This window comes from Ruditapes philippinarum, unplaced genomic scaffold (genome assembly GCF_026571515.1).
Source record: "Ruditapes philippinarum isolate M1 unplaced genomic scaffold, ASM2657151v2 ctg9909_1_1_1_1, whole genome shotgun sequence".
In the NCBI taxonomy this organism is placed as follows: domain Eukaryota; kingdom Metazoa; phylum Mollusca; class Bivalvia; order Venerida; family Veneridae; genus Ruditapes; species Ruditapes philippinarum.
Window position 1 is genome coordinate 8610 of NW_026863006.1, and position 27104 is coordinate 35713.

The 27104-nt window shown below is 31.2% G+C and overlaps 1 protein-coding gene across 1 annotated transcript; it reads left to right on the forward strand.

The window, feature by feature from the left end:
* Nucleotides 1-439: 439 nt before the first annotated feature.
* LOC132720859 (protein scabrous-like) lies at nucleotides 440-20634 on the forward strand. Its single transcript, XM_060705083.1, has 4 exons — nucleotides 440-572; nucleotides 11682-12259; nucleotides 19165-19201; nucleotides 20189-20634. Exons 1-4 carry the CDS (start codon nucleotides 440-442, stop codon nucleotides 20632-20634), a joined length of 1194 nt encoding a protein of 397 aa, XP_060561066.1.
* The last annotated feature ends 6470 nt before the right edge of the window (nucleotides 20635-27104 follow it).

Genomic DNA, 27104 nt, shown 5'->3' on the forward strand with positions numbered 1-27104 from the left:
AATACACAAGCAACCAGGGCCATTGAATGTTTCATTGCGCTCATCACCAAGGTTACGCCGCAGGACCGGTGTGTATTGATCAACCAGCGGAAATACATCTGCTTACAGATGTTTGTGCGACATGTTCCAACGGTGGGTGACGGTTGATACAACGCGACAAGATGGATTAGAAGTATTTCAGGGATGGAAAGAATATAAAAACTGGATTTGGCACAAAATTGTGCGAGTATTGGCTAAGGACTTGGAAACATATACTATTTAACAGAAAACAACAATTCACTTTATATATACATGGAAACGTTTCAGAATGACAATATGAATCCGTTTTTCTGCTTTTGCTGAATACTCTATCTTTTCAGAGTTAATGATGAGAATGATAATTACAGATTGACAGTTGGAGGCTATGAAGGCCCGTGCGCCGATTCCATGTGGTTTCATAATGGTTGTCAATTTACAACCAAAGATAGTGATAAACGACGCCAGCGACGACAACTATGCAGTAGCATATAAAGGAGCTTGGTGGTACAACGCATGTACACAAGGCGAGTCTAAATGGATTGTACTTGAACGGGGTACACAAAGAATATGGTCACGGTATAATTTGGGCCGGATGTTGGGGTCAATACTACTCACTCAAAAATAACTGTTATGAAGCTAAGAAGAAGTAACTGAAATTTCAACATATTTATGGTTGTTGTAGGGTTGTTGTATGAATACATCTGCGGATGTTTCTTAATTCAAAATTTCGCCATTTTTCTTGTCTAAATGCTGAATTCTGCTGAAGCCAGTGCTGTGTGCTTGGATAGTACCGGTACTTACCAGTGCCGTCCATGAATAAGCGGATTCAAACCAAGTCCGCACATTTTCAATTTTGTCGTTTTAGCGTTCTTTTGGGATACCGTTTTGACTATCATATTGTTTGACTTCACGCATATGGAATACAGAATCCATGATTACATCAGGCTTAATGATTTTATTTCAAAACGTTATAAAATGTAATATTTAAACAATAAGTGTTTTATGTACCTGATACAATGCTCCGTGAACCATTCATTGGTAAAGGTGTTAAAACAGAAAATCATTTGCCGCTCACCGTTCGATTCCATCAAGAGATTTGGATTCGGGTGCTCAATCGTGCCTGAAATAATACACGGAAGGGTACCCGACATCTTTCTCTACCAAACGCCATGATGTCATCAGAATTCTGAAAAAAGATAGGTCCCGAGAGAGAGAGTTATGAAAATAAACAATTTGAAAATCAGTCTAGGGTTATGGAAAGTTTCATATCTCTTTTACAACTAGCACCGACTTGAAACTTTCAATAAAACTACTGTTTTTTTTTTTGTTTTTGTTTTTTTTTTTCGTTTTTTTTTAAACGAACAGTACAAATTGCATAATACATAACAAAATGCTTATAACAAGTACAAGAATTACAAATAAAATTAAAAGATCAAATATATATTTATCAGGGCAGTTACGAAATTAATTTCGATGCTTTGATAATAAAAAAAAGAATTATTCAAATTTCAAAATTAAAAAACATAATAGGCCACACGGAATAATATAATAATCTTCATAGCTTTATGTGTAAATTACATGGCTATAAATATTGGGGTTTTCTTATTGTTGATATTTTTGTCGTTATTGTTATTGATGTTGTTGATACATATATAACAACAAGCATTAAAAGCGCTACCGAAATAATTAAAAATATAGACGTTGTAGTTATTTCTTAGATATTATTACAACACTGCACAAGAAACATTTATAATGTTTGAACTGTTTTTTTTTAAATTTCTATATCTATGAATATGTGTGATCGAGATTACTTTAATTACGTTAAAATGTATCAAGTTTAAGCAAGGTATGAAATTGAAGGATTATTGTAGCAGTATTTTGATATATTACTTGTAAATGGCTCTTCTGGCTTTGACTGAAATGGATCACACCTGGCGCTACCTTACCTCGTGATATCATATCTTATTTAAATTAGTTCTAGTCAAATACAAGTTCCTGATAAAGAAACTTTCATAATAGCATTATTATATATTAAGATGAATATGTAATATTTATAATATTTATTTTTTTGTTGTAGTGGACATTATAGTCGTATTTGATTAAATTAATGTATTTGTGTAAACGTGTTTATCGGTTGTGTATTCCAAAGTTTTGAGGACTCCTTGTCAATTATCTTTGTTATCACTTATGAAAATGAATGTTTAAGGGAAGATAAGCGTACAATGGTACTAAAATAATTGTTATTGTACACAAATGAAATAGTTCATGAGGGTGGATCAATAACTCATTTAACAAAAGAGCAAATATTTTACAAATGAAAAAAAAAATGAATTGGAATAAAATATAGAGTTTTGGTTTTTTTAAGAGTTTTAAAGAGTCTTATATACAATGGCTACATAATCGCTTTGGTCATAGAATTTGACACACAAACGTCTTACCGAATAAAATGAAATAAATTAAAAAATAATCTTTGATCTTTAAGTGAAAAAAAAATGGATAAAGTGTGTACCTCGGAAGCTTCAATCACAACAAAATTAAACGAAAATTGCAGACTGGGTAAGTGGAAACACAACATCCTATAATTTTTCGGGTTTTAAATTAATTTAAAATTTCCCAAAAAAATTTTTTGTTTTCCCAATTTTTTTTAAAACATTTAAAATTAAACAAAAATACTTGTGCTCATACAAACAGTACGATAATTTTGTAAGGATCAGAAACAATATTTTCCAAATAAATGAATATTCTTTCTTATAATCTTAATATGTAAACAAAATAGGGTTACTCCTTCAATTTCAAGTTAACTTAATGTTTACCATTGGCTTGTGAAATATATGAAAAGACAATCTAAATAAATGAACATGAAAAAAAAATTGTTCGACTCTTGAAAGATTGTAAATATAGATTTAGATATAAAGACATTTTTTGTATACGAATATAATGTATGTATTAATTTGTTGTTGACGTCATCAAAATGCTTTTTTGTAACATGTTTGTGAAATTTGTATGTTGAATATGCAATAAAATATATTATACAACTTTTTATTTCACTCCTTCATTGTATTTCCATTTTGTGTTATCTGCCTTCGACATTTTTGATAGATAGGTCATTTATTTAACAATTATCATCATCAATTTTACATTCATTAATCTTCATAATTTATGTATAGGAAAGCTCTAAATAAAACAGGGGAAAAAAAGATTCAAGTTGCTATTTGCGTATATTTTGTCAGACAGAGTTGATAATGATCTGACGATGCTTCCAGTTTGTTTTGAAACAAATGTCTAACATTTGGCAATGTTCTCATGTTATTAACAAATCTGGCGTTGTATATCAAGCAAGCAATTAAAGGGAAATAATTCCAAAAGAAAGTAAAAAATATCATATGAACAAGAATCTCCCTTTGAAAAACCACCAACAAAAAAGTAAGGAAATTTAAAGAAAATTGAAAACATTACGCCTCTGGTATTTTTTCCGGGGTAATATTTTTATTGTTACTCACAAGACTAATTATATGTGTTTTTTATATAATGACTTCACTTTACCGCCATCTGATGTTTTCTAAAAATCAAAGTTTTGCGATTCTGTTGTCTAAAATGTTGCAATGTGCTTAGGCCGATGCTAGGCGTGCAGTCCTAGGACAGTAGCGTACACTTTCCATTGACACCAAATAAGCAGACTCTGTCTAACCGTTTTTATGGATTATTTCGTTTTTATTTATTTCATTGTATTTTACTCGGCAAAAATAAAATATTTATATAGTCTGTCCCATCAAATTTGAACATTCTATTTTTTATTTAATATAATTGTAAAAACATTTAAATTAATGTCATGTTAACCCTGACGTCAATATCTCTAGGCATGTTTTTCATTTTTTTCATGAAGTCTGTAATATGGTCAAAATGTTAAAATTATATTTTTTCCCGTTGACTTACGTTGTAACCTGACGTGACGTCCATTTCAAAATGGCGGCGCCCATATAGACGTCATTTACATGATTTAGGGTTCGTCTCACAATTAGCGTGAAATGTACTCGGTAATTATAAAAAAATATTATTCTTATTTACTTACTGATCATTAGCTAAATGTTATCATTAAAATGGAAAATGACAACAAAGTTGGTGTCAAAAGGCAATTTTACTAGCAAACCATTATTTAAAATAATCAAAATCATTTGAAGTGAAAATATCAGTAAGCTTTATAAATTCTAACAAACAAAATTTAATTAATTACCATGATATACTGTCGTATTTTATATTTTTAAGGTAAAAAGAACAATGAAGTGATTTGATTAGATAGCTTTTCAATCAAGCGCGTATCTTGAATACCGCAACGCGTCGTAGGGGAGCGGGAATCTTAGCTAGAAGACTATAAAAATGATTCTTCGCTAATTTATGTTTAATTACATAATTGCGTATTTGTCTGAATTCTGTCCATAAGTGTGTATCACATCTATTCAAAAATAAATAAATTGACCAGGTTCGATAGGATACAAAAATATGTTACCCTTCTTATTTCGGGTGCGATGTTCGTGCGCTAAAACTTTCCGTAGGTTTCAACTTTCACAAGAAAGCGCCAACAAATACTACATTATCATGCAAATCTGACAAAAATATAAAGAAAGGAAAACTGATTCACTACACGTTCAGCATTGGTTTGCTTGTTACAACAGTGACTACTTTAACTAACTCCCTCGCTAACGAGAGAACACAGACTCGCGTTCAAATTATAAGAATATAATATCATGCTTTTTAGTTTAAGCAATCAAACGTAGGCCTATACACTTTTAGCTCGTAAATACAGATTTAACTTTCCGTCTCACAATTCAACAAAATGTCCAGAAATACCGGCAGTGGTTTGATATTATTAAGAGTAAGTTTAAATTGGAGTGTTCAATAAGCGACATTAAGTGTTTTTTGTAGACTCAAAGTGTTACATATAATTATTTTGCTATGAAGGGTAGATCGAGTCAAAGAGAAACACCGAGTGACGTTCTCAATAATTTTTGCCTTCCTAAAATTTGAAAATATTCAGTGAAAAAACAATAGATCTAGCATATTTTTCGCGGGAGAAAAAATACCGCGTATTGTATATTTTGTAGCTAAAAGAGTGGGATTTACAGAAGTCTTGAATAACGAGATAATATGTAGGGAAAAATTTCTGAGAAATATATAAAATAGTTTAAAAACATAAAATCAAAACGAATGTTATATGTAATTAATGGAAGAAGTATTGTACTGTTGTAGATTCGTGTCATTAAGTGTGTTTAAAATTATTTTTAAATGTTATCAAAAGTTTTATATTATTAATATATGAATTGAAGGTGTAATTTTTACAGTTAAGTTGCAAAATCTGGGTATACAAAAATTATTTTAAATGCCATCAAGACAAATTTACCTCAACGCTTAAAATTATCTGTTTGAAGTTACATATGCCTAACCGCCCTCTGTCAATGCCGCAACTGGAATCATCCATAAAAAGCGCGAGGCATTTTTGTTACGTCATATATTTCGTAAATTGTTGTTGACGTAATAAAGTTTTTTTCGTCAGGAATCCATAAGCATTGTGATGTTGACAACTAAAATTGATGGGCCGTTCTTGAATTATGGATTTGGAACATGCTGAATTATGATGTGTTTCATTTACATAATTCATTTGCTAACCCAAATAACTCCACAAATTCAACAATGTTTTAATAATGAGACGGATTATCAGTTTAAAAAATCTGGATCATCAAAAGTGTAGGAGTCATGTCATTCAGGATTTTTGATCTACGGAACTGGATAGAAACTGGCAATGAAAGAATCTTCAGAATGCGAATTTGTTGTGACGTTTATAAAGTTCATAGGGATTCTATTCAACTTCAAAAGTAAGTGCAATTTCTAGATCTATTCCATGTGACTCGGTGTTCTTGTTGCTTATTTTTCATTTTTTAAAGTTTTCCATGATGCATTGCAACTAAACTGTTACATCTTGTAGATCCAGCTTTGTAAAATAATCATGAAACGACCCCGAGAACATCATGATTGTATATTTTAGAAACATGACAGCAGACACGTGCTTTCTCCCGTTCATATTCAAATGAAGAGTACTTCGGCAATGGCTACGAAAAATAAACAACAGAGATTTACCATAGAGAAATCAAAATTTGCTTTCACAAGAAAAGTAGACACTTTAGAGTAAAATCCTGAAAAATCTCGAGGTTGACTTTTTTAGTTTACAAAAAAGTTTTATTTTTTATTCAACGTCGTTTTGTTAATTCATACCAGGCAAAAGTTCATTTTCATTTTTAATGGGACATACTATATTTACAAATATTTGTTATGATTGATGATTATGTATTATAGTTGAATTCAAAGAAGCAATCAATCAATAAGGACCCTAGCCTATTTATGTCATCTACAATAGTTGCCTTACCTTTTCAATACAGGATTAATGTTTTAATACCTAACCTTTTCAATACAGGATTAATGATTCTATTTTATCGCCACATCAGCGTTGTTTGTGCCGTGTGGAGGCTGTAAAAAGTCGCCCCGTACATTCAATCATGGATGTTATATTTCCGATCCTTAAAGATTGTTCAGCACGACATTATTGTTGTGCTTGTGGTATTTTAGTTCTATCTATTCGGCATCGTTCTTGTTGGGTGGTTCCAGACTTCCAGTATTCCTCACTTAAATAATGTTGAATCACCCTTAGGATATGAGGCCTGCTTTTTTTAATTTGTCTTTTGACGATATATCATTGATATGCAGGCTTCATAACCTCAGATCCCCTTTCAAAATTCCATTTTGTTCCGCCCATTGTTATCTCGTTTAGGGCACACGTATTTTCTTACTTGGGGACCATATGCCGCTTTTCATGGAATGGCACTAACGTGTCACATTGAAGGTTCCATGATAACCGCCATATGAACACATTTGCGGATGTTTCAAAATTTTAAATTTTACCAGTTTATGTTAACTGTTGAAATCTGCTTAAGCCGGTGTAGTTTGCACTAGACAGTACCGTCAATGAACAGGCTCAATCAAACCGAGCCTGCAACATTTTCAATTTTGCCTCGTTGGGCTTTCTTAAGGGATTCTTATTTCACTCTATTTTATGCTTTAGTTTATAGCTTTACTTTTATTTTAATGTCATTGTGTTTTGCTCGGAAAAGGCCATTGTATATGGCACTGTACACAGATAGTTACCAAGGGTGTAACAAATGTACAACAAACTGAAAATGCAAGTATTTTATTGATTACAAATAACCATGTAGAATCTTCAAAAATATACCATAAACACTTACAGATGTTCGGAAAATATTTCACATAAATATATTCAGGTTTACTAGTATTGTAATTAGAGCATTTAATTCCCTTGTCCCCTTTCTAAATTTGACTAAAACAAATGTAATAACACCCACAAGAAGAAGAATCTTCCTTTACTAATAATCAAACAAATAGTTTTTTTTATTCATATACAAAGTGTTAACATTATATTCCTATGTTCAAGTAGAATTTATATTACAAAGTTCTCGTAAAAAAACTTAATATATTCATCACAAATACGAAACCGTGAACATCAGACTTACTAAAACATTTAGTCATTATAGTTTAAATCAATGGTAAAGTTGCTTCAACATTTTGAATACAAAGATCAAGAAAAAAGAGCGCCGCTCACGAAACGCAAACCTGATTAACGTTATGGCACCGAAAAGAAACTTGACAAAGACCTGAAACAGCAAATTGGCGAGGATACAACAACAATTACATGATACGACGCACGAACTAAGAAACTCAGATAGGGAAGGGGGAGAATAATTAAAGGTTAATGGAATTTGATCCTGTTATGATGCAGACGGAATTAGTCATGAAGAATATATTGTTTTAAAGGTCAATTTGGCAATAGCTCAAATATCCATGATTTGCATAATAGTGTATAATATACCATAGGAACGTAGGAAAGATTATTGTTTTAAACATGACTGAGTTACGTTGGGATTTGAGAGAGGAGCAAAACAGTTTATTACAAAAGGCGTGGGTTATGGTAAATGCGCTTCAGAAATCAAAACGGATATAGATAAAGTTTATTGGGGAAATGGCCTTCCATAAATGACGTAAAATGACCTCTACTGTCGTGAAGCGACGTTAGACCCAATCAAAACATATTTATTGAAACAGGTGTTTTACCATATTATTCCTGTCACTTCACGTGTAACGGTATCATCATTATTAAAAATCACTTTAAAACAATCATGATAACCAACAATTGTTAGATATAACTTCTCCTTCGAAGCTTTGCACCGCCGCTCAACATCACATCTACAAGGCGTCTGAACAATTCAATAAACCACATTTCAGCTGTTTAAATAGTTGAGGGCAAATAAATACCATCCATGGACGATGCACTATACAGAGGACCCATGGGATTTTGTCCGACATAAAGTTTTCGGGGCCCCCCAAAAGGGTTTTCAACGGGGGGAGTTTAAATTTTTTACATTTTCAAATAACTTTTCAATTTGAAACATGATATTTCTGATGGGGTCTTGAATGAATTTTTTTCCCCTAAAAACCCCGCCCCTAAAACCCAAACCCCAAAAAGCCCCAATGAATTGCCGAAAACAGATTGTTCATTATTTTGTTACAATTTGGATTGCATCTTTTTTTACAGGACATTTTTCCCCATTATTCCTATGTACAGCTTTTATATTTTAACATAGTGTCATTTCTTAAGAATTAAACAGTTTATACTTTTTTAATTTTATTAAAATCGTTAGCATCTTTGTTTAAAATATTTTTGAATTTTATAAAGATATGCGCAAATTTTAACACCAACAGTTTTAAATTGTAGACAAGTAGCTTTTCAAAGCATGTTTCTATATTTGCAAAACGCACTTAGAAGTTGTCTTTTGCAATCTGATTTTTTATCTCGGTTTTGTAAATTATCATACATTGTTTTAACCATTTAATATGTTTATGGCATTGATTACTATAATAACAATTCGTTTCATTTTTGTCTATAATAAAAGGTGAGGTGATTTTCTGCGTTTCTGCTGGAGGAAGGAATTAATATTTGACGGAAGGAATTTTTTTTTCAAAAGTCTCGTTTTTTTCTCATATAAGTCCAATGACTACGTTGATTGCTTGGGCACAAAAGGGACGGTAGAATTGATAACATATGTCAAGTATATGCCTTAAAGGACACCTGTATGGATTAAACTAAATTTATCTTACGGTTTACGAGTAAAAGGCCTTTTGTATGAACTGAAGCTTGGCTATTGCAAGGGCTCTTTTCCAGAATTGAAGAAACAATATATGATATCATCAAAATGTAAATGTTTCCCTATTGATCATTATCAGGAAACAAATCAAAGCACACGCAAAATGATACATTTAACGGATTATCCCAACTGTCTTTGGTTAGAGTCAAAAGTACATAAGTTATAATCGTTTACCTTATTAATTCTACAAAGGCAAACCACCTTTGGATTTATTCTATTTTGATTATGTAAAGCTGTTTTGGATCGAGACCCCAGCCTAAAAATCAAAATAGCGGCCAAAATTCAGTATTTTGAGATACCCTTCCGTCAATTTACAACATTTGCAAAATAATGCAATATCTAGCATTAAATGTTATTCTTTTGTGTTTCAAACAAACAAAAATATCTTCGAAGAGTTGCACATAATATTTGGCATAAGATATTGTGGTAAATATGGCCGCCAGTATAGGATTTTTATGGTTTTGCATTTAATGATTCATACTTCACGCTTTTATTTAGACATTTCGGACTTCACTTTATAGCTTTAATAAAGTCAAGTTTAAAAGTTCAATTTACAATAGAAATAGTTCAGGCAGTTACAAAACAAAGTAACATGATTGCAATTAAATAGTACATACAATACAATTTTCAAATAATTATGTAAATATTTTTGTGTGTGGGTGTTTGCGTGCGTGCGTACGCGCGCACGCGTGTGTGTGTGCTAGTGTGTGCACAAACAAAAATCTAGTACACTTAACATAAATGTCTCTATAGAGAAAATGAGCTATCAAGTATGCCATACATTTGAAAGAGTCATGCATTATATATAGGTTGCTTCCAAATAACAGACCATTGTGACAAAACGTGTGTTCCGTTCATATTACACACAGACGAATATACATCACAATGTTAATATGGTCTTTATTTGTTTCGTCATTTGCTGCTTTACAGTTGATAATAAATACGCTGTAGAAACACGCCTATGAAGTTGCATTCCGGCTTGATTACAAACGCGTTACGTTTTATGTCTCAGCATTTAGTATTTAAGCATGTATCATGTAATTCTATTAACAAAAGAGACTTAATGTAAGTGACGGAAATTCAATGCAAATGCTGTTTAGAATGCTGAACAGAATGCACGGTTGCAGGATTATATGTTATTTTCTGTTTCATTTGATCACAAATTTGTTGATATATGCTCAAGATGAAACAATTATCTATAACCATGGACTGGAGACAAAATCGTGCTTAACATATATATCAGATTTGAGTTATACAGAGTGTTTGAATCATTTCCGAAATAACAAAACTCACATAAATGTTATGGTCTATAGAAGACGATTTCGTCTGTGTGATACGTATTTTGTTACGGAAACGATTTCGTATAAACAGGAGCCTGGGTCAATGCTTGCATACCGTCCTGTTACGGGTAGGTTTCGATAATTTATTGTTTACTTTCTTTTTTCAAACGGTGGTGGCAAATATTTTGTTTTGCTTTTATTATATTATATGTTAAAATAAATTAATCTATGCATACATTGTATATTAGTTTATACGACTCATGTATAGATTTTTTATAAGGAAATTAGGTGGAAAAAGCGGGACTTTCATTTTATTTGGCACATCGAGAAAATCGACTTATCAAAGTTCGACTCATAGAAGTTCTACTGTATATTTATTTATTAATAACAGAAATAATACAATATTAGAAAAAAACAAGGGATGAAGCAATTGTCTATGTTACAAACTCATACATGTGCTGTTTTTTTCCCAAACACAAATCTCAGTGATATGAAATTTTCATTTAACTGTTACAGTTACATAACTGAAATAGTATCAACTCATCTCTTTAATTTAAACCGTTTATTTGCCTGTTTTGTTTAAGAAAATGTTATCTTCAGACGATTATTTGCTTTTTTGCCTTCTATGCTCAACCTTTGCAGACGCAAACAAGGTGTTAAACTATTAAACCCGCGGTAGTTTTGGACTCTTAAGGTTGCAAACAGTTGCATAAAATCACAAGTGCTCGTAGCCACTTTGGGGATGATCATTCACATTTAATTAGGAAGATTAACTATCGAACCGATTAACAATAACAATAACAACAATATTGATTTCTGCAAATGTGTACCACGTGACCTTATTTAACCTGTCAAGAGACACTGTATTCTATGTAGCTACTAAACAATCTGAGTTACATGGTAGACTTGTATAAACATTACACAAAAGTCCAATTAGATGATTGAAAGTTAGAAAAAATGAGGGTTGATTATTTCTTTGTTTGCAATCGAAACATCTTGAATTATTACTTTAATGCGATATGTGATATTATTTCTTTACCACTTGATACTGATATCGGTAAGGTCTCTTTGGTCATTTATTTATTATTTCATTAATTTAGTTTGTATGTTTAATTTACAGAACAAAAGGATTGCCTTGCACTTTTTGAAAAAGGTTGCAAGGAGGACGGTATATATACAATAGAACCTGTCGGTGGGTTAAGCATACAAACATGGTGCGATATGAAAAATGGTGGATGGACAGTAATACAACGCCGACTGGATGGGTCAGAAAACTTCTACAGAACATGGACAGATTATGTTTGTGGATTCGGTGACATATCAGGCGAGTACTGGCTTGGTCTTGAGAATATACATGGGCTAACTACCGTTAACAGTTCTTTAAAAATTGAAATGGAAGCATTTGAAGATGTGTCACGTGACTTACGTACCCATGCTTATGCACAGTATGACACGTTCAGAGTTGACGACGAAGATTCAAATTTTAGATTGCATGTAAATGGTTTCTCCGGAAACTGCGGTGATAGTCTTCGTTACCATGATGGAAATATGTTCTCGACTAAAGATAGGGATAACGACGAATCGGCTGACGAAAACTGCGCTCATATATTTGAAGGAGCATGGTGGTACAAATATTGTCATAAAAGCAATTTGAATGGATTGTACTTATCGGGGAATCACTCTTCTTACGCCAATGGGGTAAACTGGTACCATTGTTGGGGTCATTACTATTCTATTCGCAGTGCAGTGATGAAGGTTAAAAGAAATTTTCCGTAACAGCACAACAACGGCGATATGTTTCTTAAATCTTAACATAATTATTAAGATACCATATTGGAAAGAAGAAAAAAAACAGCTAAACATTATATAACAAAAGAAATGATATGGTTAGATACGACTATTAGTTCGACTATTTATAATGTCAATTATTTAAAATGTTGCAAATTTGTTTAGTTGTACTGCCGACGTTTGTTTCATTTCCACAATCTTATGCTCTTTTTGATATAGCTCAGCTAATAGAATGGTTGAGCTGAAATGAAATTGATGAACAGTTTCCAAAAAGATAGTCATTCAGTCGATCATTCTGAAATTACGTGAATAACTAAAATTAATTAAATTTACTAAAGTTCTTAGGATAGACATTAAATACATTACAGACATAACAAATTTAGCCTTAAATTTTATTACCATTCTATATGCTTAATTGTATGCATTTAAACATTTAGTGTAAGTTTGTATTTGTCTATTAAAATGCTAACAAGAATAGGTGATACTAATAATAATAATAATAATAATAATAATAATAATAATAATAATAATAATAATAATGATGATAGTACGTGTAAGTGGTGTCTCTGGAAACAGTCGAGATAGCCTTTCTTTTCAAGATGGATGTGTGTTCAAGACCAAAGTCAGGGAAAACGATGACAGTACTGGCAACTGTGCTTTGGTATAAAACATGGCATGAAAAGTAATTTGAAAGGATTTTTCAATCAGCAAATCACTCTACGCTTGCTAATAGTTTTAACTGGCTTATGTGTTGTGGTTACAATATTAAATCCATAGTGTACATATGAAAGTGAAAAGAAATTAGAATAGTTCTGTGAGAAAAGCAAATAACCTAGAACCGACTACATTTGATATACACGTTAGCATAAAATAAGGGGAACGTTAAACAATAAAATACCATTTGATATCAACAGAAAGCCTCCAGTATATTTGATATTTTCAAAAATGTAGTAAGAATTTTAATTAGTAGTCATCATCGATTTTGACTTTAAATATTTGTTCAATTGTTTCACTAGAAATAAATTATGTAGGTTAAAACAAGGTTACGTATGGAAATTCGAAGTAAATTACATGCTTTAAAAAGACCAGTATATGTAAATTTATATTTGATCTCTCACTATAATATAGCACTGTTTATCGGAATGATTGTTTGAAATGATGAGTCCTCTTAGGAGAGTGTCAATGTATTATTATTATTTTTCGCTCAGTTTTCAACAAGCTTATTAAATAAATGATGTGAATATTTTGTAGAAAGCAATTTGATGTAAGAGATAGGAAGTTTTCGTCTGAACAAACATCTGGAAACATATTAATTTTGCTGAACTTTGTTATGTTAATGCAGTAAAGTGTTTGATAATTATATAGTGTATTCTCTGTAGAAAGCTGTATAACAGAATTAGTGACATAAAATTGAATAATTGACTATAACCTTCAGTTAAATAAAGAATCAAAGTAAAACTCAAATGATAACGCAGACGGTTTATCACTATAAGGACCACTTCAAAAATGTTTGTAACAAAATAATGTTATTAGGCCGAGTATATTATGTATGTGCTTTTTAAATGTTGTTCTCAAAATGGTCTGATGAAAATAATGTTAGCCATAATGTCTCTTCGTAAAAGGAAAGACATCTTTATTTTTTTCACAAACAAGGCGGTATGATTATACACTTATATGTCATTTATTGAAATCCAATGAATCCTTGCATTTTAAAAGATATTCATGTGTGAAAATTAAATTGTATCCGAATTTATGCATCGAATCGAAACTGTAGTACAGTTTTATAACCCTTTTTCTCCTTTTTCTTTCTTTCTTTGTCAAACAATTGTTATGTTATTTAACCGAATGAAAATATGTAAAGGTACAAAGATTTAAACGTTTTTTCAATATCTTATTTTTTTAAATGCACTTGTATGATAAACAACGTCAAGTTTTTAAATACATTTATTTTGAAGTTGTTTGCTTAATATATTCATTTTAATTGCTCATATGTCATGTCATCTTGCTAGATTTAATTTGCCTTAAACGATTTAGCAACGTTTTTATTTAAGAGAATGTGTAAACGAAAATCTTCTGTCAATGCTTGTTGGTGATTCATCCATGTGAATGCATCAAATATTACAACATATGTTAAAGTCGATGTTAAGCTTAGTTTATACTAATTGTATTTTAGATTGATTGTGTTGTGTTGGAAGTTCTAAGCTAATTGAAACACTCTCAATTTTTCCTTGAAGCAACCAGTTCTTATAAGTTTCTTGCTAACAGAAACAACAGCTTGCCCCTGCCCAGGTTTGAATCCACGTGGCCAGCAATTCTCAGATTACTAGTCTGACGCGTTACCACTCGGCCATGCCGCCACTCTAAATATTTTGTTTAAAAAGTTAGATGTTTTATCAATGTGTACACATTTTATTTTATTTCTTTTTCCAAAAGATTCATAATATCACCAGAAGTATTTGCGCAATAATATGCTGTTTAAAGGAATGGTACTTAGAGCATAATTAATTGAGCAGAAAATAAAAATTTTTGGGGAAATTTTTTTTTACAAATAAAATTATTTTTATTTTCAAAAGGCTAAAAAACCCAACTTTAAAATAAAGTTTGACAAAAAAGTAAATAATGTGCATACCGGGGTCCGTGAAGGGTTTTAAAAAATTTGGCCCTTTTTTTTTTTAAAAATTTGTTTTTTATTTTTAGAAAATATCCCCTTCCTTTTTCCCCCCCTTTTCGCTTTTGCCTTTTTTTAAATTTTTCTGTTTGGTGCTGAGTGTGTCTCAATTTTTATTAGGGGCTTGCGTGCTGTGAAAGGCCTCATCTTCCCTTATAAAATATTTACTTTGTTCTGAGTGGGACGGTAAATATCTCCCCCCCATTTTGTCCAAAAATTTTGGGAACCCCCATCCCCCTCCCCGGCATCAAGTCCCTGCTTTCACCAAACGGAGCCTAAACGACCCTTTTGAAGGTATTTTGTATGATTTCAATTTCTTTTGTAAAAAATAACGCCCTGTTTTTGCTTTGGTTGTGTGGTAGTTCCTGTTAATATTTATCCTTTCTTGTGTATATACTATATTTTGGTAGTTTATAATTAAGTTTCTTACCATGAATGTCGACCAGATTGAATAAGTAGATTAATATCAGTTATCTTAAATAATAGAGAGTATTGATTGTTTATAATGTTAATATACGTTTGCGATTCTTAAACTCTTTTGTTTTGAATTTGTTGTTGCGTTAATTTGTTACTCAGTTTGTTGGATTTGTGTGCTACTCCTTTTACATTATTACCCTCTTTGTAAGTCAAGGACGTGATAAAATGAATAATTCTAGAAAGCTTAGTGAGTTTTCGTTATGTTAAGAATAAAATGTTTATAAAATGATTTATTGTTGAAACGAATGTGTTAGACATTTAGAATTTGCTTTTTGCTATATCATGCTATTAATTCTAGCTATATAATTCAATCCCATTATATTTTCATAGCAACCGAATGCCTAAATCAAATAGATACAACGAAACCATTCAATTGATCAGAATGTCTTGCAATTTTGATAAGGAAGGGATAACCCGTAAAGATTTAATGTATCGAGAGGATGATCCTAATTGATTTTATCTGCTAAAATGATTAGAAGATATTATGAAAGGTCTGTTATTAAATATACATACTTTTTCCTCAAAACATTTTTGGTAAAGTTAATACTGTATAAATGTCTGATCAAGTACATTGCTCATGGAGAATGACAAACTGCACTGAAATCTTCATAAAAGTAAAATACAATCAATATCAAAATTAAATTGTTGTATATAACATAAAAGATTCATGATTCAAACGAATTTTTGATTTAAAAAAACATGTATCAGATATTCTATGAAACCTTTCATTTTTGACCGTACAAAAATTTGAATCGAATGGCACGATGAAGTTTCTATTATCACCTAATGTAGCGACACCATTGAATTGTTAGGGCATCTTAAGTCTTTTGTAAGGTACTGGAAACCGACTACTAGTAATATAATCAATGTGTTAATATGATTATTCAAACCAAATGCATTTCATCCACAAGTTCCTAAGTGTGCAAAAAGAGGTATGCAAATAGAGTTCATATTGCATTAAAGGTTTATATTACATTACAAACAGGTTTGCGTTCAACGTTACTAAATCGTCGCCAATTTCTATTGTTATTGTGTACAATTTAAGATGAAAAAAAAAATTTCTAGCTTATTTCATTGGAGAACAGGAATGAGTATAGATGCCATCGTATTGTTTTTGCCTAATGTTTTGAAACCCTTGTGTTGTTTGGATTAAAGTCTCAGCGACCCTGTTATGATCAGCTGGCGACTTTTCTGCTTTACTTGGAAACCCTCAGATGCCTCTCCGTGCCAACCTACGAAGTGATTTCCCCTAATCAGTATAGCAATCTCTGCCACCACACATATTTTTAACAATATTTTGTTATTTTATATTTTTTAATTTTTTCATTATTTTGTATACTTTTGATTATCACTTTAAATCAATGCTTTTATCGATTATTTAACAGGATAGAAAATATTGGTTATTATTATTAGTGTAAATATACGTGCTCCAATTCAAATTTGTGATCAATAAATTCTTTTGTTTTGAATTTGTTGTTGCGTTAATTTGATACTCCTTGTGCGATATTCGTTTGTAACTCCTTTTACATAATTAATCTCTTCTTAAGTCAAAGACATAATAATGGCATTATTCCAGAATACATTTTGATTGTACTATAATTTAAGAATTAAATATTTATAAAATGATTTATTGTTGACACAAAAGTGTTAGGAATTTGGAATTCGCCTTTTGCCTTATTTTACTATAAATTTTAGGTATATAATTCCATCCCATCAACTTTTCATAGCAAACGATTGCTTGAATCAAATAGTTACGACGAAACCATTCAATTGATCAGAATGTCCTGAAATTTTGATAAGGAAGGGATTATCTGTCTAAATTCTGTGTATCGTGGGCATGTTCACAATGGGTTTTGTTTGCTGAAATAGTTTGAAAATATGTTTCCATCGTATGAAAGGTCTGTTATTAAATATATATACTTTTTTTCTCAAAACATTTTTGGTAAAGTTAATACTGTATAAATGTCTGATCAAGTATATTGTTCATGAAGAATGACAAAATGCACTGACATAAAATTGTTCTATATAAAATAAATGATTCATGATTTAAACGATTAACATGTTTCAAATATTCTATTTTGACCGTACACAAATTTGAATCGAATGCTACGATGGAATTTCTATTATCACCTAATGTAGCGACACCATTGAATTGTTATGGCAGTCTTAAATCTTTGATACGGTACTTGAAACCGACTAATATAATCTATGTGTTAATTAAAAGTGATTATTCAAACCAATTTCATTTTACCGACATGTTCCTAAGTGTGCAAAAAGAGGGGATGCAAATAGAGTTCATATCGTATAATAAGTCTATGATAAATTACAAACATGTTTGCATGCAAAGTTTCTAAATGGTCGCCAATTTCTATTGTTATTGTGTACAATTTATTCATGACTTGTTCTGACTAAGTAAATTGTTTAATATTACAATAATAGTTGGTTAATTTCCAGGAAGATAAAATACATTTTGTTTTAACCATTAATATGTTTATGGCATTGATAACTATATTAAAATTCGTTTTATATTTGTTTTTAATAAAAGGTGAGGTGATTACTCAAATTTTCTGCGTTTCTGCTGAAGGAAGGAATTCATATTTGACGGAACAAAAACATGTTTTTCAAAAGTCTCGTTTTTTTTTCTCATATAAGTCAAATGACTTGGTTGATTGCTTGGGCACAATAGGGACTGTAAATGTGACAGCATAGGTCTGTTATATGCCTTTAAGGACTCCTGTTTAGATTAAACTAAATTTATCTTACGGTTTACGAGAAAAAAGCGTTTTGTATGAACTAAAGCTTGACTATTGCAAGGGCTCTTTTCAGAATTGTAGAAACAATATATGATATCATCAAAATGAAAAATGTTTCCCTATTGATCATTATCAGGAAACAAATCATAGCACATGCAAAATAATTCATTTAACGGATTATCAACTGTTCAGGCAATTACAAAACAAAGTTACATGATTGAAAATGTATTAGCACACACGGTACAATTTTAAATACTTATGTAAATACTTTTTGTGTGTGAATGTGTGCGCACAAACACAAATCTAGTACACTACACTTTAAAAAATGTCTCTATAGATATAATGAGTGCCATACATGCATAATATATAGGTTGCTTCCAAATAACAGACAATTAAGCCATTGTGACGAAAATTATGTTCCGTTCATATTACACATAGACGAAAAGACATCACAATGTTAATATGGTTTTTATTTGTTTCGTCATTCGCAGCTTTACAGTTGATAATAAATACGCTGTTGAAGCTCCATTCCGGCTTGGTTACAAACGCTTTACCTTTTATGTCTCAGCATTTAGTAAATTTTAAGCATGCTTCATGTAATGCTAAAAGTGACTGAATGTAAGTGACTGAAGGCAATACTGTTAAGAATGGTGAACAGAATGAATGCTTGTAGGATTATATGTTATTATTTAATTCATTTGTTCACAAATTTGTTGATAGATGCTCAAGATGAAACAATTATCTATAATCATGGACTGGAGACAAAATCGTGCTTAACATCTATATCAGATGTGAGTTATACAGAGTGTTTGAATCATTTCCGAAATAACAAAACTCACATAAATGTTATGGTCTATAGAAGACGATTTCGTCTGTGTGATACATATTTTGTTACGGGAACGATTTCGTATAAACAGGAGCCTGGGTCAATGCTTGCATACCGTCCTGTTACGGGTAGGTTTAGATAGTTTATTGTTTACTTTCTATTTTCAAAGGGTGGTGGCAAATATTTTGTGTTGCTTTTATTATATTATATGTTACAATGATTTAATCTATGCATTCATTGTATATTAGTTTATTCGATCAAGTATTATAGATTTTTTATAAGGAAATTAGGCCGAAAAAGCGGGACTTTCATTTTATTTGGCACATGGAGAAAATCAACTAATCGAAGATCGTCTTATAGAAGTTCTACTGTATATTTTTTATTTATAACAGGAAGAATACAATATTAGAAAAAACAAGAAATAAAACAATTGTCTATGTTACAAACTCATACATGTGCTGTTTTTTCCCAAACACAAACCTCAGTGATATGAAATTTTCATTTAACTGTTACAGTTACATAACTGAAATAGTATCAACTCATCTTTTTAATTTAAACCGTTTATTTGCCTGTTTTGTTTAAGAAAATGTTATCTTCAGACAAAATTCGCTTTTTGCCTTTGAAGCCCAACCTTTGAATACGCACACAAGGTGTTTACATCTGAACTATTAAACCCGCGGAAGTTTTGGACGCTTAAGGTTGCAAACAGTTGGATAAAGTCACAGGTGCTCCTAGCCACTTTGGGAATGATCATTCACATTAAATTAGGAAAATTAGCTATCGAATCGATTGACAAAAATAACAGCGATATTAATTTCTGCAACACGTGACCTTATTTAACCTGTCAAAAGACATTGTATTCTATGTAACTACTAAACAATCTTAGTTACATGGTAGACTTGTATAAACATTACACAGAAGTGCAATTATAATATGGGAAGTTAAAAAATGTGGGTTGATTATTTCTTTGTTTGCAATCGAAACATCTTGAATTAAATATACTTTAATGCGATATGTGATACTATTTGTTTACCACTTGCTACTGATATCGGTAAGGTCTCTTTGGTCACTTATTTAATTATTTCATGAATTCAGTTTTTATGTTTAATTTACAGAACAAAAGGATTGCCTTGCACTATTTGAAAAAGGATGCAAGGAGGACGGTATATATACAATAGAACCTGTCGGCGGGCTTAGCATACAGACATGGTGCGATATGAAAAATGGTGGATGGACAGTTATACAACGTCGACTGGATGGGTCAGAAGATTTCTACAGAACATGGACAGATTATGTTTGTGGATTCGGTATTATATCAGGAGAGTACTGGCTTGGCCTTGAGAATATACATGAGCTAACTACTGTCGACAGTTCCTTAAGAATTGAAATGGAAGCATTTGAAGACGTATCACCTACACATGCTTATGCACAATTTCACACGTTCAGAGTTGACGACGAAGATTCGAATTTCAGATTGCATGTAAATGGCTTCTCCGGAAACTGCGGTGATAGTCTTAGTTACCATGATGGTAATATGTTCTCGACAAAAGACAAGGAATAACAACACAACTGTGCTCAAATATACAAAGGAGGATGGTGGTAGTGACAAAGCTTGTCATCGAAGTAATTTGAATGGACTATACTTATCGGGGAATCACCCTACGTTTGCCTGATGGTAAAAAACTGAAAAACGTGTTGGGGATTATCATTATTCTATCCGCAGTGTAGTGATGAAGGTGAAAAGAAATTTTCCATAAAGCAAAACAACGGACAGTACTATATTTTACTTAGATTTAACAATGATTATTAAGAAAACAATACTGGAAAGAAAGAAAAAAACACACAAAAAGCAGCTAAACATTATTAACAAAAAGAATGATATGGTTAGATACGACTATTAGTTCGACTATTTATAATGTTAATTATTTAAAGTGAAGCAAAATTGTTTAGTTGTACTGACTATAATTGTTTCATTTCCACAGACTGATATAGTTCAGCTGATACATTGGTTGAGCTGAAAATAATGAACATCTATTAACAGTTTCAATTTCAAAAATAATCATTCAGTCAATCATTCTGGAATAAAGTGAATAACTAAAATTAAATTTTACGATAGTTCTTATGATATTCATTATATACATAACAGACATGACAAATTTTAAGCCTTAAATTTTCAACCATTCTATATGCTTAAATGTACTGCATTTAAACATTAGTGTAAGTTTGTATTTGTCTTTTAAAATTCTACAAGAATAGGTTTTGAAAAAGGATAATAATAATAAATAATAATAATAATAATGACAATAATAATAATTATAATAATGATAATATGTGTAAGTGGTTTCTCTGGAAATAGTCGAGATAGCCTTTGTTTTCAAGATGGATGTGTGTTTACGGCCAAAGTCAGGGAAAACGACGACAGTATAGCAATTGTGGCTCATCTGTTCGAAGGTGTGTGGTAGTATTAAAACATGCCATGAAAAGTTATTTGAAAAGGACTTTTTTATCAGGAAATCACTCTATGCTTGCTAATAAAATAAAGGGGAAAGCTAAACACTAAAATACCATTTAAAATCAACAGAAAGCCTCCAGTGTATTTGAATATTATCAGAAAGTAATTAGATTTTTAATTAGAAGTCATTTCTCGATTTTTACTTTAAATAATTGTTCAATCGTTTCACTGAAAGAAATTATGTAAGTTAAAAACAAGGTTACGTATGAAAATTTGAAGTAAATTACATACTTAAAATGACCAGTTTATGTAATTTTATATTTGATCTCTCAATATAATATAGCACTGTATATCAGAATGATTGTTTGAAAATGATAAGTCCTCTTTGGAGAGTGTCATTGTTTTTTTTTTACTATTTTTCACTCAGTTTTCAACAAGCTGAAAATGCTGTAAATATTTTGTAGACAGCAATTTGATGTAAGAGACTAGACGTTTTGTTTGAACAAACATCTGGAAAACATATTTGTTGAACTTTGTTTTGTTAATGCAGTAAAGTGTTTGATAATTTGAAGAATTAAAAAAAAGAAAATTCACTTATTTGATCCTTGTATTTAATTAAAATTACTAGATTGGAGATAACAAAAACCCTATCTTATACAACAATTATAAATCAGTACCTGTAACAATTTTGGCCGAATATAAGATTAAATTAAAACTGTTAATGAGGGTATTAAAATTCTCTGTAGAAAGCTGTAAAACAGAATTAGTGACATAAAATGGAATTATTGACTATAACCTTCAGTTAAATAAAGAATCAAAGTAAAAGTCAAGTGATTACACAGACGGTTTATCAGTATAAGGACCACTTCAAAAATGTTTGTTACAAAATAATGTTATAAGGCTGAGTATATGATGTAATGTGCTTTTTAAATGTTGTTCTCAAAATGATGAAAATAATGTTAGTCATGTTGTCTCTTCGTAAAAGGAAAGACATCATAATGATTTTTTTTCATAAACAAGGCGGTATGATTGTACACTTATATATCTCTAATTGAAATTCACTGAATCAGTCAATGTTGATTTATATTCATTTGTGAAAGTTTAATTGTATCCGAATATTTATGCACCGAATCGAAACTGTGTTACAGTTTTTTTACCCGTTTTACTTCTTTTTCTTTCTTTCATTGCCAAACAATTGTTATTTCACCCAATAAAAAATGTAAAGATACAAAGATTTAAACAATTTTTAATATTTTTTTTTTCAATGCACTAGTATTATAAACAATGTCAAGTCTTTTAAAACATTTATTTTGAAGTTGTTTGCTTAAGATATTAATTTCAATTGTTCGTCATATCATCTTGCTAGATTTAATTTGCCTTAAAAGAGTTAGCAACGTTTTAATTTAAGACAAAGTGTAAACGAAAATCTTCTGTCAATGCTTGTTAGTGATTCATGCATGTGAATGCATCCAATATTACAAAATATGTAAATTGTTTGTTTGTTTGTTTTGGGTTTTACGTCACAAAGACACAGTATAGGTCATATCGCGACGCTCCAGCTTTACTGGTGGAGGAAGACCTCAGGTGTCCAATCGTGCATTATTTCAGGCACGAACGGGCACCTGAGTAGAACCACCGACGTTTCGTAAGACAAAATATGTAACTGTCGATGTTATGCTTAGTTTATACTAAATGTATTTTAGTTTGATTGAGTTGGAAGCTTGTTTTCCTTGAAGCAACCAGTTCTAATAAGTATAAAGTATCTTGCTCTCGGAAACAAAAGCTTGCACATGACAGGCTTTGAACCCACGTCGTCAGCAATTCTTAGATTACAAGTTCGACGAGTTACCACTCGCCTATGCCGCCACTCTAAATATTTTGTTTAGAATAAGATGTTTTGTAAATGTCTACACGTTTTATTCCATTGCTGTTTCGAAAAGATTCATAATATCACCAAAGGTACTTGTGGAATAATATGTTGTTTAGAGGAATTGTACTTAGAGCATAATTAATTAAGCAGATTATAAAAAGAATATTCTGGATTTTATTTACTAATATAAATAGATTTTTTCGCAAGGCTTAAAAGGCAACTTTAGATTAAAATTTGACAAAAGTAAGTAATAACTGTTTGCGTGAATGGTCTTATAAATTGGTCCTTATTTTGTTTATATTTGTGTTTATTACATAACAATATCACCTCCTCTCTCCGCCTTGTGCGATATTGCCTTTCGGTGACCGAGTGTGTCTAAACGTTATTAAGGGCTCCGTGAAAGGCTCTCTTCCCTTAATGATATATCCTTTGATGTTGCCGACGGTAAATATCTTAAATACCCCCCCCCCCCTCCCCGGCCTCAAGCCTCTTTCCCCAACACACGAGTCTAAGTGTCAGCGACATTTTTTAATGTTTTGTATGATTTCATTCACAGCTTTGAAAAATAAAGCCCCGTTTATGCTTCGGTCGTGAGGTAGCTCCTGTGAATATTTATCCATTCTTGTGAAAATATTGTGTTTTGGGAGTTTACCATGAATGCCGACCAGATTAATTTGAACTTTGAAGTTTAAATAAAGTAGATCATGATCAGTTATCTAAAAGAATAGAGATAATTGATTATTATAATGTAAATATACGTATTTTAATACAAATTTGTGATCATTAAATTTCTTTGTTTTTAATTTTTTGTTTCCTTAATTTGTTACTCCGTGTGTCAGATTTGTATGTAACTACATAATTAGTCTCTTTGTAAGTCAGAGACATTATAAATGGCATTATTCCAGAAAGCATATTGATTGTACGATATGATAAGAATAAAATATTTATAAAACGATTTATTGTCCAAACGAAGGTGTTAGAAATTTGGAATTCGCCTTTTCCCTTATTTTACTATACATTGTAGCTATATTATTCCATCCAATCAATCTTTCATAGCAAAGATCGCTCAAATCAAATAGATACAGCGGAACTATTGAATTGTTAAGGATGTCCTGAACTTTTATAAGGAAGGGATTACCTATATAAATTTAGTATATCATAAGGATGTTCCTCATTGATATTGATTGATAAAATGGTTTGAAGATATTTACCATCGTATGAAAGGTCTGTTATTTAATATGTATACTTTTTCCTCAAAGTATTTTGGTAAAGTTAATACTGTATAAATGTCCGATCAAGTACATTGTAAAAGGAGAATAACAAAATACACTGAAATCTTCATGTAAAGTATACGTAAATGCAATCAATATTAAAATTAAAATTGTTCTACTATAACATAAATGATTCATGATTCAAACGATTTGTTTGATAAAATAAAAAAAAAAACAAAAAAAAAAACATGTTTCAGATTTTCTATGAAACCTTTTTTTTTGACCGTACATAAATTTGAATCGAATGGCGGGATGAAGTTTCTATTATCACCTAATGTAGCGAAACCATTGAATTGTTCTGGCAGTCTTAAATCTTTGATAAGGTATTGGAAACCGACTAATATAATCAATGTGTTAATATGATTATTCAAACCAATTTAATTTTACCATCAGGTTCCCAAGTGTACAAAAAGGTATGCAAATAGAATTCATATCGTATGATAAGTCTATGATAAATTACAAACAGGTTTGCATGCAATGTTTCTAAATCGTCACAAATTTCTATTGTAATTGTTTTACAATTAATGCATGACATGTTCTGAATAGGTGAATTGTTAAATATAATAATGCTAGAGTGTTCGTTAACTCCGAGGAAGGGAAAATACAATAAAATCCTCATGAAATATTTATGCAGAAAAGGCCATTGTTTGAGAAAACAAATGCTTATTGATGCAAGCAATTTGTTTTAAATTGATTTTGCAATATAGCACGGCTTTTATTCAAATTCAAAAATCCATTTCATTTACTTATACCCGTTTCGCCGTAATTATTTAGATACACTTCTGCTATATTCTAAATACACTCATTGATATAATATTAATTTTGGCTTCTAAAATTTTTAGCAGGCTCTTTCGCCAAACTATACTTTCAACTTTGCCGTGTTGAATAACCTTCAGGAAATTCTTTTTCTTTCACAACTACAAATTATCAAACGAAAGTAGGCTGATCTGAATCAAACATGTTAGTTTTGATGAATTAAAAATAATCAAAATATCATTAACAGTGCTGCTTATGGTACATTTGCTAGTCTAAGAATACAATATAATATCCTAGAGAACCTCTGTACAACAACAAAAAAAAACCCTTCATTTTAAGCTCACACATTTAAAGTAATACTACCCTACCCAATTCTTCGAATCGTGAATTGATTATCCTTTTTTTGGATTAGGACATTAATTTATCTTATAAAAAAGTTATAATTTAGTGTTAATAACAGATATCAAGATCTCATATTTTGACTGATTCAAGTTTCCACCATGCTTTCCTAGTGTAATCTATTACTTCTTGCTGTTAATTGAAATGACGTCGAACAGCCTTGTGCTGGAAATTTTGAAACTTTATTTGCTCAATGTACAAGCATAATGATGGCAGTTTAATATTACACTTACTAAACATTATTTAACGATTTAAGAAAGATTAAATTTCTAGCTTGTTTCATTGGAGTACAGGAATGATTTAAAGTGCCATCGAATTTGCTTTTGCTTAAAACCCTTATGTTGTTTGGATTTAAGTCACGCCGAGTTGTCATGAATAACTGGCGACTTTACTTGTGGAGAAAACCCTCAATTGCCATTCCTTGCTCTATCTCAGAAGCAAGCGGTAATCTAAATAGAAACACACATCGAGGTTCCGTAAGCTAGCTGCAGGAAAAAAATTTCCAAGGTACAAAACCAGTGACTGCGGTATATTAGAATATAAAACATTTTGCATTTAGTTAATATAACGTACTCATGCACGAGAAACTGTTCTGAAATATTACCAATTATCACAACAATATAGCATTTGGACTGTTTGTGATATCGCTTTAAATTAATGCCTTATTGTTGCTAATTAAGGTAACGCTTAAAGTAATAAAACTATGCATAGGATATAATATTGTATTTGCTAAATAGCTTAAGAGAATTCGTACAACATCGGCATTCAAGTGTGTACAAGATAAGTATGATACACTGTGATACATTGACATTTATATGATGTCTTTAATACAATACACGTGACAACATAATTCAAATAATCATCAGGGTATAATTAATCAAACACTCGTTCTCGCAGATTCAAAACCTATTGGACTATATCCGTGTGACACGCGGCTCTTCTTTGCTCTGAAGACAACACATGCTGCAACAATAGAGCTAACCGAGGAAGGTAATGGTAGATAAAATGCTGACCCATATGTCAGACCAGAATGTGTAGTGTTGCTTGCAAACACGATCATTGCTGTTATAACTAAAATAACTGAAAACAGAGAAAACAAAGAAAAGGAAAACGGAATCCTTAAAAATCGCCAAGAACAGCAAAATTGAAAATGGTGGAGACTTGATTGGATTATTTTAATAAGATGGTTCATTGACGGCAAACGTTAACGCATCACCCCCTCCCCAACACAGAAAAAACTCAGTCATTACAAAGTTGTAATTTTAATTCTGAAATATCAGAGG

Bases quoted from the DNA above. Each gene is read 5' to 3' on its own strand.
- LOC132720859 (XM_060705083.1), top strand. From the start codon at position 440: ATGGTTGTCAATTTACAACCAAAGATAGTGATAAACGACGCCAGCGAC. The intron at 573-11,681 runs GTACACAAAGAA...TTTAATTTACAG, and splicing joins ATGGATTGTACTTGAACGGG to AACAAAAGGATTGCCTTGCA. The intron at 12,260-19,164 runs GTAAACTGGTAC...TCGTATAAACAG, and splicing joins ACTCTTCTTACGCCAATGGG to GAGCCTGGGTCAATGCTTGC.